At 28.3% G+C, this 17,356-nt stretch overlaps 3 protein-coding genes, 1 long non-coding RNA gene and 1 other non-coding gene across 5 annotated transcripts; 3 read left to right on the forward strand and 2 right to left on the reverse strand.

Annotated features, from left to right (window-relative positions):
• Window positions 1-2,669: 2,669 nt before the first annotated feature.
• Window positions 2,670-5,819, forward strand: LOC123273969 (unconventional myosin-XVIIIa-like). The gene is made up of 4 exons (XM_044741461.1): window positions 2,670-2,835; window positions 2,895-3,260; window positions 3,325-3,479; window positions 4,437-5,819. Exons 1-4 carry the CDS (start codon window positions 2,734-2,736, stop codon window positions 4,441-4,443), a joined length of 630 nt encoding a protein of 209 aa, XP_044597396.1. The 5' UTR covers window positions 2,670-2,733; the 3' UTR covers window positions 4,444-5,819.
• Window positions 5,820-6,464: 645 nt separating this feature from the next.
• Window positions 6,465-6,537, forward strand: Trnat-cgu. Its single transcript has one exon. It is a non-coding gene; the product is annotated as a tRNA-Thr (tRNA).
• Window positions 6,538-6,603: 66 nt separating this feature from the next.
• Window positions 6,604-8,952, forward strand: LOC123273997 (hybrid signal transduction histidine kinase M-like). The gene is made up of 3 exons (XM_044741499.1): window positions 6,604-7,332; window positions 7,495-8,554; window positions 8,630-8,952. Exons 1-3 carry the CDS (start codon window positions 6,669-6,671, stop codon window positions 8,793-8,795), a joined length of 1,890 nt encoding a protein of 629 aa, XP_044597434.1. The 5' UTR covers window positions 6,604-6,668; the 3' UTR covers window positions 8,796-8,952.
• Window positions 8,953-9,592: 640 nt separating this feature from the next.
• On the reverse strand, window positions 9,593-11,055 carry LOC123273998. Its single transcript, XR_006511425.1, has 3 exons — window positions 10,634-11,055; window positions 9,919-10,443; window positions 9,593-9,832 (listed from the first exon to the last, which is right to left on the reverse strand). It is a non-coding gene; the product is annotated as an uncharacterized LOC123273998 (long non-coding RNA).
• Window positions 11,056-15,159: 4,104 nt separating this feature from the next.
• On the reverse strand, window positions 15,160-16,972 carry LOC123273980 (the record flags this gene model as incomplete). The annotated part of the gene is given in 4 exon segments (XM_044741479.1): window positions 15,160-15,446; window positions 15,894-16,061; window positions 16,140-16,593; window positions 16,915-16,972. Coding segments are annotated over 4 exon segments (837 nt in total), but the record flags the coding sequence as incomplete, so codon positions are not given.
• Window positions 16,973-17,356: the final 384 nt, after the last annotated feature.

The raw sequence follows: 17,356 nt of genomic DNA on the forward strand, positions 1-17,356 counted from the left end.
AGACTTTGACCTACTTTTTATTTTCATTTTTTTTAACATTTCAATGTTTTTAAAATACTATTATTTATTTTTTTCAGTGATTCAAAGGAACTACAATCGTGGGTAGACACAATAAATTTTGTTTGTGCAAATTTTTCATGTCAACCTCTTACTAGAGCGGTAGGTTCTCAACGAAAGTTACAGCGGCCTTTGCTTCCCTGCAGTCACACCAAATTGACACCTGTAAGCATCGCCAACCAACCCACTACCGATTTATTAATATAATTTAATCATAATATATTCTAAAATATTTTTTAATTTAATTAAAAAAATAATTTTTAATTAACGATGTCGTTAATAATCTATTTTGATTCTGACTTTTATTTTCAAGCATTCCTCCACACTTTGAGGCTAACTCTCGTATTAGTTCGCATCGGAGATGCATGACTGGTTCGACAAAGATTGAAATATTAATAGAAAATAATAATAGATAAATTATGATTATGAACAACGAACAAAACACTTAATAATACATTTCACACAGATATACGACACGCTGAACACCGGTTTATTACCCTAATTGGAGTGCCTATGCTCATAATTATAATTAATTATATTTTAGTGTGAAATAGTTTATCATTAGTGTCTGTATAAATGTATTAATTTAATATTTATTTTTAGCTGAACAATTAAGGGACTACGAAGAACGAGTTAGCAGACTGGAGGCTGAGTTCGAGAAACATCGAAGACTTCCGCCGGAACGGGAGGCTAAAGCTCTCACTCTACAAAATTACAAACAAAAAGACGCTTATCTTTATTATGATGTTCAATATTTTTTTTTTTCAATTTGATTATTTCAAAGTTTTATTAAATTAATTGACCTTTTCCGGAAAAAATAGCCATTGCTGCTGCTCCAAGAGTTGGTGAAAGAGTTGAAACAAAGATCACCAACATCATAGTATGTGGAATAATTTCAAGCTTAAGCTTTTTGTTTTTGTAATCAATGATAAGTTAACCATCGCAGTTTTAAACTCCAAAATGTTCAAGAACTTTTCTCGTATGGTTGTAAAAAAACGTGACAGAGCGAGGATGTCTGCTAAAAAATTGCTGAGACTTGATAAGGTACTTTCATTTTTATATTTATAATTATAATGCAGTAGTTGTACATCCATTTATTTATTCATATAGGTATACAAATCATTGAAAAAACCAGGGCGTTGCAAAGAAAAGGAAAAATCGTCTAGTGGAGTAACAGTTGGTTACAGTGCCTTCTTTCTGCTCAGCTGGATCATAGCAATCATAGCAATTCCACTGCTGTGTTCACAAGTAATAATAATTATAAAAAATTACATGTTAGAGTTATTTTAATTATAAACGTGAAAGAATTAATTTAAACACTTATAATTACTGTAGATTCGTGGTGGACAAATAATTGATGCAATGCGTCTTTACAAAGTCGGATTTCTAAAGTATTTACCATTCGGTAAATTCAGTCGCCGCTTTGGATTACTTTTTAATGATTATGCGGCTAATGTACGCTCATAAAGTCCTGTCGAAGACGAACGTAGAGTTGTGACAGACATGCTATTGACTATGGACGTCGACGTTGCATCTTACCGCGTTGGTCAGAGTCAGGTAAAATATTTATTATTGATACTTTCATACACATAAAAACTCTAAAATTTCTTAAACTAAAAAAATAATTACTTTGTTTAGATATTCTTCAGAGCCGGTGCTTTAGAGCGAATTGAGTCTCAACGAGATGAAAAGTTGACGGGCCCTATTGTGCTTTTGCAAGCAAGATGTAGAAGGTACTTGGCGCGTAAAAAACTTAATACACTAAAGGTATTTTGAAAGTTTAATATCTATTTTTTTTTAGTAAAAAAATTTATTTTAAACTAGCTGACCCGGTGAACTTCGTATCATCTATAATATATTTTACACCTTTCGATCAGCGATTACTGATCTTTAAACTCTAAATCTTATAAATCTCTAAATCTTATAAATCTCTAAAACTTATAATCTACTTCGATAAAGAATAAATAATAAAGAATAAACACAGCCTTTATTAAATGTTCATCGCACCGAAGATCAGTTGAAAGCACGAACGGTTAGATAAAGTGATAAAATTTTCAATAATTATTTTTATAAAAAAATTAATAAACTATTTTTTATCTTTACAGGAAAAGCTAGAGTAGTTGAGAGCTAAAGTTGAAAAACTGGAACAAATAAGAAATCATCTGAAGCACGACAATGTCAAATTGGAAGCTAAAGTAAGTTTTATTTAAAAATTTCAAAAGTATAAATTAAAAAAAAGTTAGTGTTAGTAATTAGGAGAGATCTTAATTATTCGACTTTTATTTTATATTTTGTTTTTTTATTTGTAATTATTTAACCGATTTCTCAGCCCACCATATAGTAAATTTGGCTTGGATCCAAAAACCGATAGTTTCTCTTGAGTTTTCTCTTTTTAATATAGTCTCTTTCACTCTTTCACTTTTTGACTTGAAAGTGATCACTATTACCCATCGCCTGTCGTCGTCCGTGGTGTCTACGGTTGATGCAGTCAGCTGCACCTACTCGATTCTCCTAAACTTATTTGTTATGCAAGATATTATAACATGTCTAATAAGTGTTTAAAAAGTGTAGAGACGTAAGCGTAGTGATAAAAAAAATTAATTTAATTGTCAAGTTAGAATTTTAAAATTATTTTAAACATTAATTATGCCCGAAAGTATTTGATCTTTAGAAGTAATGTCTATCAACGAATTTCCACTGCCTAGGAGCGTTTCTAATTACAATAATCTCCGATCTAGATTGTCAGAAGACAGAACTTCGTCTGAGTGTGATGATGAGGTAACCATTGCTTGATGATAATTTTTTTTTTATATTAATTATTTTATTTTATTTTTCAGCTGAGTGTATTGACTGCTGATTACGCGGATGAGCACTCGACCTCGACATTGGCAGCTGAGCGGATAGACGCCGAAACCTCAGAGCGACTTCGCTTGGAACGTCAACTCGAAGATGTTACTGAGACAAATAAAACGCTCCAGCAAACTACTGATAGATTGGAAATGGAGCTTCTCTATGCGAGGGCTGCTGATTTAAATCAAATTACTCTCGGTGGAGAGGACAATAATCAAGAGGATAGCGGTATTTATAAACAGAGATACGAACACGCTATCCGTGAGTTGAAATTTACCAAAAGAAAAATGGCTCAACAGCATGAGGATGATTTGGAGCAACTTGTCGATCTCAAAAAACAGTTGGAGAAAAAGGTAGGATTTTTTTTTTAATTTTTAATTAAATAATAGTTATTTGATTAAATTTGTTTAATTCTAGCTTGCTGATGCTTACGAGGAAGTCGAGAAGCAACCGCAGGTAGTCAGTCAGTGGAAACGAAGAGTCCAAAAACTTAATGGCGAGATTCATGACTTACGGCTGCTTCTTGAAGAACAGATTGCCCGTAATAATTTATTGGAGAAGAAACAGCGGAAGTATGTTCTATTAATAATTTTTATTGTATTTTAACGATTGTTTGAAATTTTTTTTATTTAAATTTAAAATTAAACAACATTAATTAAAAAAATTAATTAGAATTCAATTAAAGAAAAATTATGATAATTGATTTTTTAATAAAATTGAAAATAATTTTTCAATAATTTTTAGTAAAGATCAATGGTTATTGACACTCTTAATGTTAGTTAATTAAAAAAAAAAATATCTTCAAAAACAATTATTTTTCAATTTATAATTCCAAAAAGATTTATTAACCTAGTGAAGATAATTTTTTTAAAATTAAACTTGAATTGAAACTGTCAAACAACTAACTCAGTATCAATAACAGGGTCTTTTACTCTATGATGTTGTAAATAATCTATTGAGTTTAAAGTAATTATAAATTATATTTCAAAAATATATTTGATTTCAATGCTTTATTATTTTTTTTTTTTATTTTTCAAGTTTATTAAGTTATTGTTTTTTAAGTTTATTTTTATTTTTAAAAACACATCTATTAAATTATCAGTCGATATAGTAGTTTTCAACAGTATATTTATCTTTCATATAAAAAATGTATATCTATATGAAAAAATTATTTTTTGCTGAACAAATGACAATCAATTAAATTTTTCCGCTTCTCAAGTATTGTAACTTAGTATGTACTTTAATATTTTTTTAAGCAAAGCATGTGACGTAAAAACCTGAAAAAAAAAACACTAAGAACAGTAAAAAAAATCTTTGATTTTAAAATTGATTTTTTAATCAAATCAGTTTTATCATTAAAATATTTTTTAATTATCAATCAATTTTAATTATCATAAATATTAGTGTATTACTGGAAAGGTTAGTTGTTTTTGGAATCAATAAAACGTCGAATAATTCTATTTTACTTGTATAATTATATACCTTGTTATTGATATTTAATTGTTTAGTAATTCAATTTACTTTTTCAGATTTTAATTGTTGACTCAAATGGGGCCTAAAGCAAAAGTCAGTGTAGAAGAGGCAGTAAATGCTTTAAAAAAATATATTAAATACTTCATTCCCCCGGAAAAACCGAAATGGTCTGCTGATATTTGGAAAACACTTGCGAAAGAATTAGACTTCAAATGGGATCATAACGCTGTACGTACTCATGTCAATAACAATCGACGAAATATATTGACAGTAGCTCTACAAGAATGTGGGTATTTTACCGAAGAAGTAAAAGTTGAATCGAATATTGATAATGGTGAAAATGAAAATATTGATTATAGTGATGGTAGTAATAGTGAGGATGAAGACAATATTAATGATCCCGATTACTGCGCCCATTCAGCATATTTCAATGACTTAGATGAAATTGATGAATTTGATGTTGAAATTTGTAGAGACCTGTGGAACACTATCGTAGAACCAAGCATCGATAAAAATGACCATCAAATCATGAAATTAAAAAAAAAAAGTTTGGACTGATGCTATTGCTTTTGCATTTTGGGAACAATATCGCTTAAAATGTGTCTTTATATTCGATAAAGGGAGAATATGCTTAAACGGTAATAATTATATTACTATTCATGCCCACCGTAAGAGCAAAAAATGCAATAACCGTTTACTTGGTTATGTCGAAGACATTCCTTACGATGACGGTCCTGTATTTATAAAAATAAAATGTCGTGATACTCGAGACGTCGTGCATCATGAAGATTTACAGAGGCCTCTTCAGAGTGAAACCAGGAAAGCAATAGGTAAAAAATTGAAAGATCTTGGTGTTCATGGTCACACTAGACAAGCAGCAAGAAAACTATTAAGACCTGGTGATACCGGATGTCCTTTTTTATATAAATCGAGCGTATTACATCAAGCAAAAAAGGAGTTTATTGATAATGAACTAGGTGTGAAACCTCTTGATCGGAAGGATATTTTTGGCGCAATCGATCGTCTTCAAGAAAATCCCATCTACAGAAATTCAATTCAATCAGTAGGGAAATCACCATTTTATATTTTTTACTCTACTCAATCTCAAATACACTGTTATAAAGAGTATAGACGTCTACATAAAAAATGTTCTTCTATTGCCATCGATGCGACGGGCGGACTAGCAAGAAAAATAGTTACTGGTCATGACAAAAGTGCATATATATTCCTTTATCAAATTGTTATAAATTTTAACAAAAATTCATTGTCTATATTCCAAATGTTGTCTGAAAAGCAAGATGCTGATTATATTACATTGTGGTTACAAACATGGCTTCGGTTGGTTAAAACCCCGCCACATGAAGCTGTCTCAGATGGAGCTCGTGCTTTATTAAATGCCATGTCGAGAACTTTTAACGATATGTCGTTAAAAAATTATATTAAAACATGTTTTGAAAATCTTGTTGATCCACAACAAACCACAGATATCAAAACCTACATAAGGTTGGACGTAGCACATTTTGTGCATACTGTAACCGGGTGGAGTTGTTTTAAAGGAATATTACATTGGTCTGTTAAAAATTTTTATATCTATTCCGTTTGTCTTTTAATTAACTGCACTGATTTAAAAACATTTGAGCGTATTCTGTTATTAACGTTAATTGTTTCTAATAATGAATATGAAGACAGCATAATTGACAACGATGGTGAAACTATTACTGCTGCAAGTGCAAAATTGGAATTAGAAAATTTGATAGCATCTCGAAATACGGAAAAATTTTTGTCAAATGTAACTGCGGAAATTGAAAATTTAGATTTAGATTCTAAAAAAAATATATTTCCGAACACTCCAGCTGATGGTAAAGACTCTTTATCTATTTCAACCTGGATGACAAAAATACTAAAGACATCAAAAAATGTAATACACCAAGGTGAAAAATTGCACGGGTTTTTTTTACCTACATTAGAAAAACTACTTATAGAAGCAGCTGTGCTATAAATTATGGCTCTTTACCGTAAGATGGACGGTGGTGTTTATTACTCGGTAGGTCTTATTAGGTGACGGAATGGTAGTTACGGACAATGTCTCGGATAGCTTAATTGGTAGAGCCTTTGGCGCGTAACCAAATGATCCGGGTTCGAGTCCCGGTCTGGGCTGTCTGAATTATTTTTTCGGTTACCGAAAAATTCCTACTGAGTAAGGTCCCTCCTCCCCCCTTTATCCTTTATTTCCCCAGTTCCCAAATTTGTCTTTAATGACAAATTTAGCTATAAATTATGGCTAAATTATGGAGTTTCCTTTGTGGAGCAATGTTTGTATACCGCATTCTGATCTACGAGGATCATCAAGCTATATAGAAGAAAACTTTAAAGATTTGAAGATGGCCTTAAAACGTCAGGTGCCTTTGCTAACGGATGTATACACTTTTGTAAAATTACATCTTGATTATCTGATTGGAGGAGTAAGATTACTGAGATCAAAAGTAACAAAATTTATTGCCGACAACCTGCATAATCCTGATAAAAGTCATACAGATATCTTTAATTGCAACTTAAGTGAGATACAAAAAGAAACCAAAGAAGAAAAAAATGGTGCGTTAGACCAGGTAGTTGAGACAGACGCAGTTACTCCTGATATTGATGAAGATCTGACTAATTCAAATGTAAATTTGTGTGGAAACAATATTAATATTCCTACGAATACTAAAAAAAGAGCAGCTGATAGATTAGATTATAATTTGAGTAATATAACTGACAAAAAAAATAAAAAAGATCCACTAGAAAATTGGAAGGGCAAAGCTAAAAATAACAAGTTAAATGACTCTAATTGGGTAAACACCGGAACGTGTGATCTTGGTGATACTTCGTCGGGATCGGAAACAAATTATGATTTCGTTGACAATAATGATGGATTTCCTGTTGATCACACTCTTCCTAGCGGAATAGAGGTAAATTATGATAACGCACATAACAATGATAAAAAAAATCATGAATCAAATAATGATAATAATATTAAAAATAACACTTCTGATAGCGAGATGTTAAGCGTTGATAACATTTCTGTGATTAATAAGAAAGTATCAGAACACGCTCTTCCTAGCGGAATAGAGGTAAATTATGATAACGTACATAACAATGATAAAAAAAATTATGAATCAAATGATGATAATAATATTAAAAATAACACTTCTGATAGCGAGATGCTAAGCGTTGATAACATTTCTGTGCTTAATATGAAAGTATCAGATCTACACGACCACAACTACAGTTTTAAAACAAGCACTCCTATAGATCACAAAAAAGAAAATATACCGTTGTCAGCTGCTGTTGATCAAGTTGCTAGAAAAAACATAAATTCTGGTAAATATTTTAATGAGTGTTTAGAAATTAAATTATTTAATAATTTAGTTAATTTACCAAAAAATTCAGAAAAAAAATCTGAAAAAAAGAAAAAATTCTTGCTATACAATGGTTTTAAATGTGGCCCTGTACTATATAAAGGATGCAACTGGTTACTTCAAAACACTTGTCCTTTTGACACCGTTGTACACATGCTTTTTGAATGTGCTCTTCAGGACAATAATTTCTTAGAATCAAGTAAAAATTCAAAAAATTCTGTTTTTAAATTTTTGATTGAGTTTAAAAATTATGGTGCAACTAAGGATATTTATCAAAAGAGATTTGACATTTTATATCCTATCTACAAAAAAACGGAAAAAGTTCAAGGACAAATTAAAAATAAAAATTGTGATGCTACACCCATATCACGAACGTTCTTTTGTCAAGATAATATAAGTGCTTTTTGGACTCGACTTTTTGCAGACGAACCGAGTGTATTTGAAAAGAATTATTGCCCGACTTTAAATTGTAAAAATAATAACATGAAAAACGTAGTTCTTTTCCCTACAGATTACAAAACTCTCAGTCAGCGTGGGTTTGGTTCACTACAAAAAACCTTAGATTTTGATAGTGTTATTTATAATATGCACTGTAACTACTGTAATGGGAATAGCAGAATACGCCGACGAAGTCCTAATTTCATGATATATATTGAATTGGATATTAAAACAAGACAACAAAAAGAGGGTCAAGAATGCAAGTTACGAGAGCTTCCAGTTTATTTAACGGTACCGGTCACTAATGAAGATGGTAGTAGCCAGGATCTTCGTTATCGGTTTGTAGATTACTTTGAATATATCTATGTACTTTTTAAATTTTTAATTTATGTTAGTTTTTTATCTAATTTTAGATTGTGCGCAGTAGCAGGATATTCATCTGCTCATTACATCGCTTATTGCAGAAGAGCCTCTGGACGATGGGTATCTTATAATGATCTTATGAAAAAGGCTGAACCAACAGCTGATAGCCATAAAGTGTTACCCCATGGTGCTCTTTACATTAAAAATATACAATGAATTCTTTTCTTTGCAATCTATGATAGTAATATACTATAGACTGATAATTCGTAGGATTTTATAAATGTTCTATTTTTTTTTATAACAAATCTAATATATTTTTTAATTGCATGCTTCAAATAATGAAAAACTACCATAAAGTAAAAAGTAATAGCTTTTGTTAATAAAAAATTTAGTAGTGCTTCCATTATTAATCAAAATAAATGTTTAATACATAAAACTTCATAAAAAATTCATTAAACCAATAAAAATGATTTAAGTTTTTGTATATTAAGTTCTTTTACTACTTTGTTTATCAAAGAAACCATCAATAGTAATGTTATTCTTAAACAATGTTAAAATTTACTAATATTACTCATTTAAAAATAGGTTAATAATTAAGAATTTAAATTTATCAGGCTTTGTAAACTATTCGTATGTAAACTATTTATTATTATTTATTGATACAAGATGCACAGCCTGCTTTAACAGACTCTATTACATAGTAATTTATTAGCTGGGTTCTACATGATTGCTGAAAATATATCAACAGGATACAAATTTCTCTTATTGGAAGGCTTCTGAACCAGTGCCTCCAGCATGCGTCTAGATCAGCGTCATGGTTGCCTTCTGTGAGATTTTGTATCATATAACTCACTTTTTCCGATACGTGACTCGTATGCAAACTAATTTTCTTCATAAAAATAAGAAATAAAAAATACCAATACAATACAAAACAAATGTTAAATATTATTATAATGTGATAGAATTCTAAATTTATTATTTCGTTAAATATTTTATAAAATAGCAACGTACTTATGTCTATCCTGAATTACAAAAATAAGAAAAAAAAAAAAGATTAAAATTTCACTTTTAAAGGATAAAAAAATAATATTGGTACTGTAACCGATATATTAATACTGACATTAACGATAATTTTTTAGTCAAAGTTACTAACATTTTGTCAGAATTATCCGTTCTGTATTAAGCATTGGTAATTTGATTTAATTCACATGTTATTTCAACCTCTCCAAAACTTGAAACGATAAAGCGAATTACTGAAATGAATTTTTAGTAGTATTAAATGAACACTGTTAATATATAATAAGAAAAATATTTTTGCATATGATAATTATAAACTTACAGATGTCATTATCAATTCAATTAAACCGAGAACACAACCATGATTAAGTACGGTAATATTGGGATTAGGAAATAGTAAAAATTTAGCAGCTTTTGCTCATTTTTCAGCGCCACAAAAAATTGTTTCTGAAGCTAACTGCATTTTTATATGACCAACTGTTTCATCTGAAGCTTCAGTTCTTACTGAAAGTGTTATGAGGGCAGTTAGAACATTATTAACTCTGAAACATTATCTAAACATTCTGAGCTCAAATATTCACAGTTAAATGATCGCAAATGATTGTTATGATTACTTTAACCACATTCATCCACTGGTCTACATTCTCAGCAGGCATATTTTCTGATGAACTCTCTGGATTTTAAATTGATTCGTCGGTTACTTTCTCAGTCGTTTGTTCTGTTTTTATCCAGATTGTTCTTCTCAACTCTTCGCAGATACCTGGATCTCTTAAACTTCATAAATTTCTTAATTTTTATCCCTTGTCTCTGGATCTTTATTTGTCGATTTAATAAATTTTTCAAAAACCTACATGATCATTAAAAATAATTTCGGTCATCAAGAAAATATTTTCAACTAATAAAATTTTTGTGTCCACGGCATTACTTCATTAAGCATATGATTTTAAAAGCTAATTTACGGAAAAATGAAAATTTACTCAAAAGTTCCATTAGAAATTAAAAAATAGAATTAATAAATAATGAACTTTGATTTTTACCTTAGTTTCACATTACGCGGAACCTTCTCCATACTTATGAGTTTTAAAGACCAGAACATGAATCTTCAAAATAACAATATCCTAGTCTTCATTTTCTTTATTTGATATATAAAAAGAAAGAAAATTGTACAAGTAAAAAAAATTTAAGTAACAAAGTATAAATATCATAATCAATTTTAAAACTTTGTAGGTATACCAGTTATTAATATAATAAACTAGTTTTCTTACTTCTGGACTTGTCTCATGTATCTTGCACTCCAAATTTTTCCGCTGAGAGCAACAAATGATTAGATCGAGATCAATAAGCTATGTTTATATTTATATCGATATATATTCTTGGAACTATTGCTTACTTTTCTTAAAAATCAACAATTATTTATTCATATAAAAAAAAATACGAAGAATTTCACATTCAGAAAATTTTTAGTAAATACACCGTTCAAACAAGAAAAAGATAACTAAAAAATTGATATATTAATAAAATAAATGAAAATTAATTTCTTCGAACATAGATAATTCATATATTTTAATGTATATATACATATATATATATATTTAATTTATTATAATTTATTTGATGAGCAATTTTTCGAAACCAAAATTAAATACTTTTTTATTATATAAAAACTGAAAACGGATACGGTATAGGGTAGGGTAGTCATGTGGTCCACTAAAAAAAAAAAAATCATCTTCATTTTTATATTAAATAAATATTTATTCATTATAAAAATACTTCACTTGTCTACTATGATAATAATTAATTGTATTAATTTTTTTTTTAATAGTTTCGGAATGAAATTGATTTTTATTTTCCAGAAATATCCTTCAAGTATTAAATATTATTTATTTATAAGGACAATTAAAACACAATTTATAAACAAGTAAATTATTCAATATACAGCGTACGGAAAAGATTTAATAGGAATATAAATAAAATAAGAACTTGTAAATGATTTTGATCTACTTAATATAATTGTTTTTTATTATCAGAAACGACTTCTATAAATATAATCATAATAAATAGGATAATATATATATATACACACAGATAACACATGTAATATATATACATAGAACAATAATTTTTTTATTTAACGTCAAGTACCCAGTAGCTGCTCACTCCATGTATTTGTATATCTATACATTTATTTGTGAACACTGGTTCCTGAGCAGCTACCAGGGCTCTTTCCTTATTGATGGTTTTTTTTTCTATATAAGTTTTGATTTTTTTTGGGAATCCTGAAATCTTTTCAGATGTTTTTTCGATTTCTATTTTTTTTTTCATTGAAAAAAAATGTATTTTTTTAGGTATATTTCTTATAACATTAGAAAAAAAAATTTTTTTTTTCGACTAATGAAAATATAAAATTATATGAAATCTTCTAATGAAACTGATGAATTCTTAGAAATAGTCTTTTTATAATAATTGATTTGATATAAAAATTTCAAAAATTTCTGAATATCTGCTGATTTTAGGTATTGTTTAAAATGTAAATTTTATTTGAGTATTTTTTGGTGGGATAGATTAAATCTACTATTATTATTAATATTAATTATTATTATTATTATTATTATTGATAAGATCATAAAGAATATATTTAATAATTATAAAAAAATTTTACTTGAGACATTGTAAAGGATGATTTCGATTTGATACTTCACGATCAAATCGTAAGGCAACTTTTATTGTATTTTTAACCGGAATATGTCCATGTTACCTGAAAAATTTTTTAATCCGTTCCTTTTTTCTAAAAGATCAAATAGTTCGTCTTAAACAAAAATTATAAGCAGCAACACACATCAACAGCAACATTAGTTTTCTGGATTTCAATAGATGGTCCCAAAAAATGAGCCATTCATTGTCTGTCTAGATCAGTTTCAGCTAAAATATTTTCAATAATTTCAAGAATATTTAACTTTTGAAATGGATAGTATCGAACTATTTTTTACAGTAATTTAAAATAACTGTCAAAACAGCTTCATATGCAAGCAAATGATTTTTTTTAAAAACTACTATAAATCGAAAAATAAACTCTGGTATAAATAATGACTTTGAAAACATTGGACAAAACTGAGTCATATCAGCCGATCAATAGTTAAAGCAAGCAATGATGTTTTAGTTCTATCTGTTAATTAATTATCTAACATTTCAACTGTCGAATCCGTAGAAATTTTGCTAATTATTTCTATAAAAGCATTTTTATTATTTTTTTTATTACAATCCATCATACTGAATAAATCACTGACACATACTGACGTTTCACAATTTTTTATTTTTTCCATCAATTAAATAAAAAAAAGAAGTGTCTATTCACACGTTAAAAATCCTGATAAATCCACGCCGCGTGAATAAGGACTTTTGCATTCACGCAGCGTGAATTTAAGGATCTTACATTTACGCGGCGTGGATTTATCAGGACTTTTTTACGTATGAATAGACATGTATCAGAATTGTAGGCAATCGGATTTCAGTGTAATCGGAATTATATCCAATAAAATTTCTAGGCAATCGGATTCTAAGCAATCGGGATTCTAGGTAATCGGTAATCTACCCCATAGGAATTCTACGTCATTGATAATTTGGGTAATCGGATTCTGGGTTATTGAAATCTAGGTAATCGGAATCTAAGTCACCGGTAATCTAACTCATCGGTCTGTAGGTAATCGACCTCTTCCCTGATAACATAATGGTTTTAGTCGCATTTAGGTGACACTACTTGTAGAGAGAGCGTTAATTTTAAATGTTACTGGTCAGCTGACAACTATCAATTTTTTTTAATTTTTATAACAAATCAATTACAACAAAAAGAATGTTTTAAAAAATTTTAATTAACAATTTTTGTGAATTTTCACATGTGGAATTTTTTTCGCAATAATTTCATTATTATAAAATTCTAAAAATTTCTGTCTGTCAACTTCACTGTCTTTTTTTTTAAATAATAATTTTACACTAGTTGTAAGAAGTAAATTAATTTCAAAAGATAATAAGCAACTTTTTAATTATACTTTTTAGTCTAATGAAAAAATTCCACACATGTAGAAATTAAAAACTATTATAAGTGCAAATTTTAAAAAATATTTTTTTTATTATAGTTTACTTGTTATAAAAATTTTCAGATATTTGCTAATATTAATTTCATACTTTTTATTCTTAGATTATCTTAATATACAATGAACCTTCACCATTCGTTTTCTTATGAAGTACTATATTTGCTATTATACAGGTAAACAATACAAGATAAATTATAGCTCAAGATTTTTTTGACCGTATTTTACAATCAATAAAATTGGTACATTTTATTAATTAAATTAAATTAATTTTCTCATCCCAATGAAATCGATGCTCTCGCAAAAACATAACAAAAATATCGACTTTATTGTGTATTCAATTGTTGCAAAAAGGATTGAAAAAAAGGATAAGTTGATAAATCTATCAATTAATCAAGAATAAATTGATACAATTAATATTCTACATAACTTTTAAGGATTATAAAACAACAGTTTGCTTTAAAAATTAAACTCAAAATGATAAATGAACGTTTTTTAGTCCCAGCGAAAAGTATACTTTTGAAAGTTACACGCTGGGGTAATGTCACAAAGCGTATTGTGAAAAAAAAAAAAAAAATCATTTTAATTTAATTAATAAAATTCACTAATTTTGTTAATTGTAAAATACGTCAGAAAGAAATGTTGTGCAATAATTTATTTTGTATTATTATGCACTATAATTGATTATTGTCACTTATTAATTTTTGTCCAAATTCCTGCCAAATTTAACTATAAAAATTTAATTATATCTTGAAGAAGTCGATCCAGAGATTAATTTACTGAACCCTTTATGCACATTGTACACTAAAAGAAATATCAACGGTGATGTTATCATTTTATGATACTTTTAGAACAAAATAATTAATTTCGAGCACATAGAATTGTTTTAGAGCAATGTTGCCCTGCATTACTTGGAGAGTTGATCAGTAACGATGGTGTAATTTCTGATATCAGTCCTGAAATTTTAAAAATGATTCTGGAGTATATTTATATTGGAAACATCAATGAGTTAGACTACAATGCCCAACAATTATCAGAAGTTAGTAATCGCTTTGAACTGAGAAAATTGAAGCAGCTGTGATTGATTCAATCAAATTAGATGGTCAAAAAAACAAACCGACATGAAGAATTGAAGAAAAAATGTGGCTTACCTCTGTCGAAGTTTTCAAATAGTTGAATATTAATAAATATAACTTAATACTGTCAAATTGTATTTTTATGTACTGAAGTAAATAATATTTCATAAAAAACTGCACTACTCAAAATAAATAAAACTATAGTATATTACACACCTAGGGAAGTAAAGTAAGAAATGTCTCAGATCACATGTAATTGTTGTCCGAGACGAAGCCGAGGTCAACAAACATGTGATCTGAGGCTTTCTTATTTACTTCACGTGGAGTGTATACTATTTTTTTGTCCGACGAAGGCGGAAAGCGGCAACTTTGTTTAGCGCAGCGGGACGAAAGTTGCCACTTTCCGCTAGGAGGGCAAAAAAAATATAAATTAAATTAATTTTAATACATAGCATGTTAAGGTTTTCAATACCATAAAATATTTACTAATATATTAACATGTAAATGTAAATAAAATAATACTAGACAAAAATTATAAGTCATTGTTATAACGATCTCGTTGCACAGTTAACTCATTTTTACCCGACTTGAGAAAATGCTTGGCATAATCTGGTAGTGGTGTTACAAGAACTCTTTGATCTGTACATTCAGATAAAAATTTTTTCAGATTTGTGCTTTTGAATTCCCATCTATAAAAAAAATATCAAATTATAATATATATAAATATATGAAAAATTGATTTGGGTACTAAGATGAAAGGTCTCGACGAGTGTAATATCGGAGTGAGCTAATATCTTTAAAAATGTCAATAGTTCACAGGATAAAAGGTCATTTCTTAATCATGTATCTAGGGATCGAACATTTTCGAATGCAGTCTAAATACTTATCATAATAAATTGACTTTCGGTGAGAATGATATGAAACCTTGAAAAGGCACAAATTTAAGTCAAGATCTTTGTAATGACTCTAAATTTCACTTAAAAAAACCGATTTTATGATATAACTATCCTGGAGACAAAATTTTTCTTATTCTCTTAATAATATAGATAAGCCAACAAGAAAAATATTTTATATTAATCAGACATAAATAATGATAATAAAAATAATTTTTTCAAAAAACAATTTTTTTCACTTACTGCATGTTAATTTTAACTTCCGGTAATTTTTCCGCGATTTTTGGATTAGCCCACGGCACATTCCGATTTTTTACTATTAATGACTCCAAAATAATCTCATCACTTCCCAAATGTTTCTCTAGATACTCTCTTCGATTTTGATTTTGTTTGAAATCGATCCCCATGTTGCTAAAAAATCATCAAAATTTAAATTTAATATCCCAAAATTTCGAATAAAGTGTAAAAAGATAAACATTCAACATTTACCTGACAACTCCAGGGGCTTCCTCGAATTCTTCATCAACACTCATGTCATTTCCATCGACAGCATTTCGTTTATTTGTAATATGAATTTTAATAAGTGAACTAATATTCTTACCACTCAGTAGTATCTTTTTACATTCAGAGTAGCCAGTACTTTTAACGACAGCGAGTAAGAATTCTTTTGTTACTGATTTATTTGAACAAAAAAACAGATCTTGTTCCAAAAATAATGCAATGCAAATTGGCGATAAACGATGTGACTTCTTTTCACGAATAACTATGTACGTTACGTCATTATAAACTTCTGATTTGATGTGCATTTTCATTTGGAGTGTGTTGAAGTAATCAAACATGCTATCTTCAATTTCAGATGGATCATATTCATTATAATAATTATTCTTACGGTTTTTAAGCTCATATGCATGCCACATTTTACGATTTGAGTGTCGACTAATTTCTGAAGATGGAAAAATTATACTATAAATTTTCTAAATGGAGTATTATGTGATTCATTAGTAGTTTTTCATAAGTAATTTTTTAATTTTCGAGTTTGATTGGAAAATTTTTTAATATTGGTTAAAATACTACTTTTATTATGAGATTTTCTCAGAAAATTTTGCTGAAGCTAAAAAAATTTAAGGAGAATCATAGTTACCTACAGATTAATCAAATTGCTAAACAAACTAATTAGAAAAATCGTATGATTATTTAAGATAACTAAACCAATAAAGATATATAAAAAATTCCTTTGCTTTGATAAAAAATTATTATGCATTACCTACAACTTCTAAATGACTTAAGCGGCTTTTTAGATCTTTTTCAGCCAGTTTTTTATCCTGTAACAAAGATAGCAATAAGCAATAACTCTTTCTGACAGCACATTTGTAAAAATAAATATTTATAATGATACTGAAGTTAGCTGACTACTATCAATTTTTAAATTCTTATAATAAATCAATTATAATAAAAAAAAATTTCTACTAATAATTTTTTTTTTTAATTTTCACATAATATAACAGACCCAGTTATTGACAATGGTCTAGTTATTGACACTTGCAATTTTATTTTAAATAAAAAAAAAAACAAATCAATTCTAATAAATTAATAAAAATAATTTTTTAATTATAAATTTTAATGACCCTGAAGTTAGCGGACAGCAGACAAAATAAAATTTCAGATAGGGATATCTACAAGCGAAATTAAGTTTTTCAAGTTTACCA

This window comes from Cotesia glomerata, unplaced genomic scaffold (genome assembly GCF_020080835.1).
Source record: "Cotesia glomerata isolate CgM1 unplaced genomic scaffold, MPM_Cglom_v2.3 scaffold_18, whole genome shotgun sequence".
NCBI lineage: Eukaryota > Metazoa > Arthropoda > Insecta > Hymenoptera > Braconidae > Cotesia > Cotesia glomerata.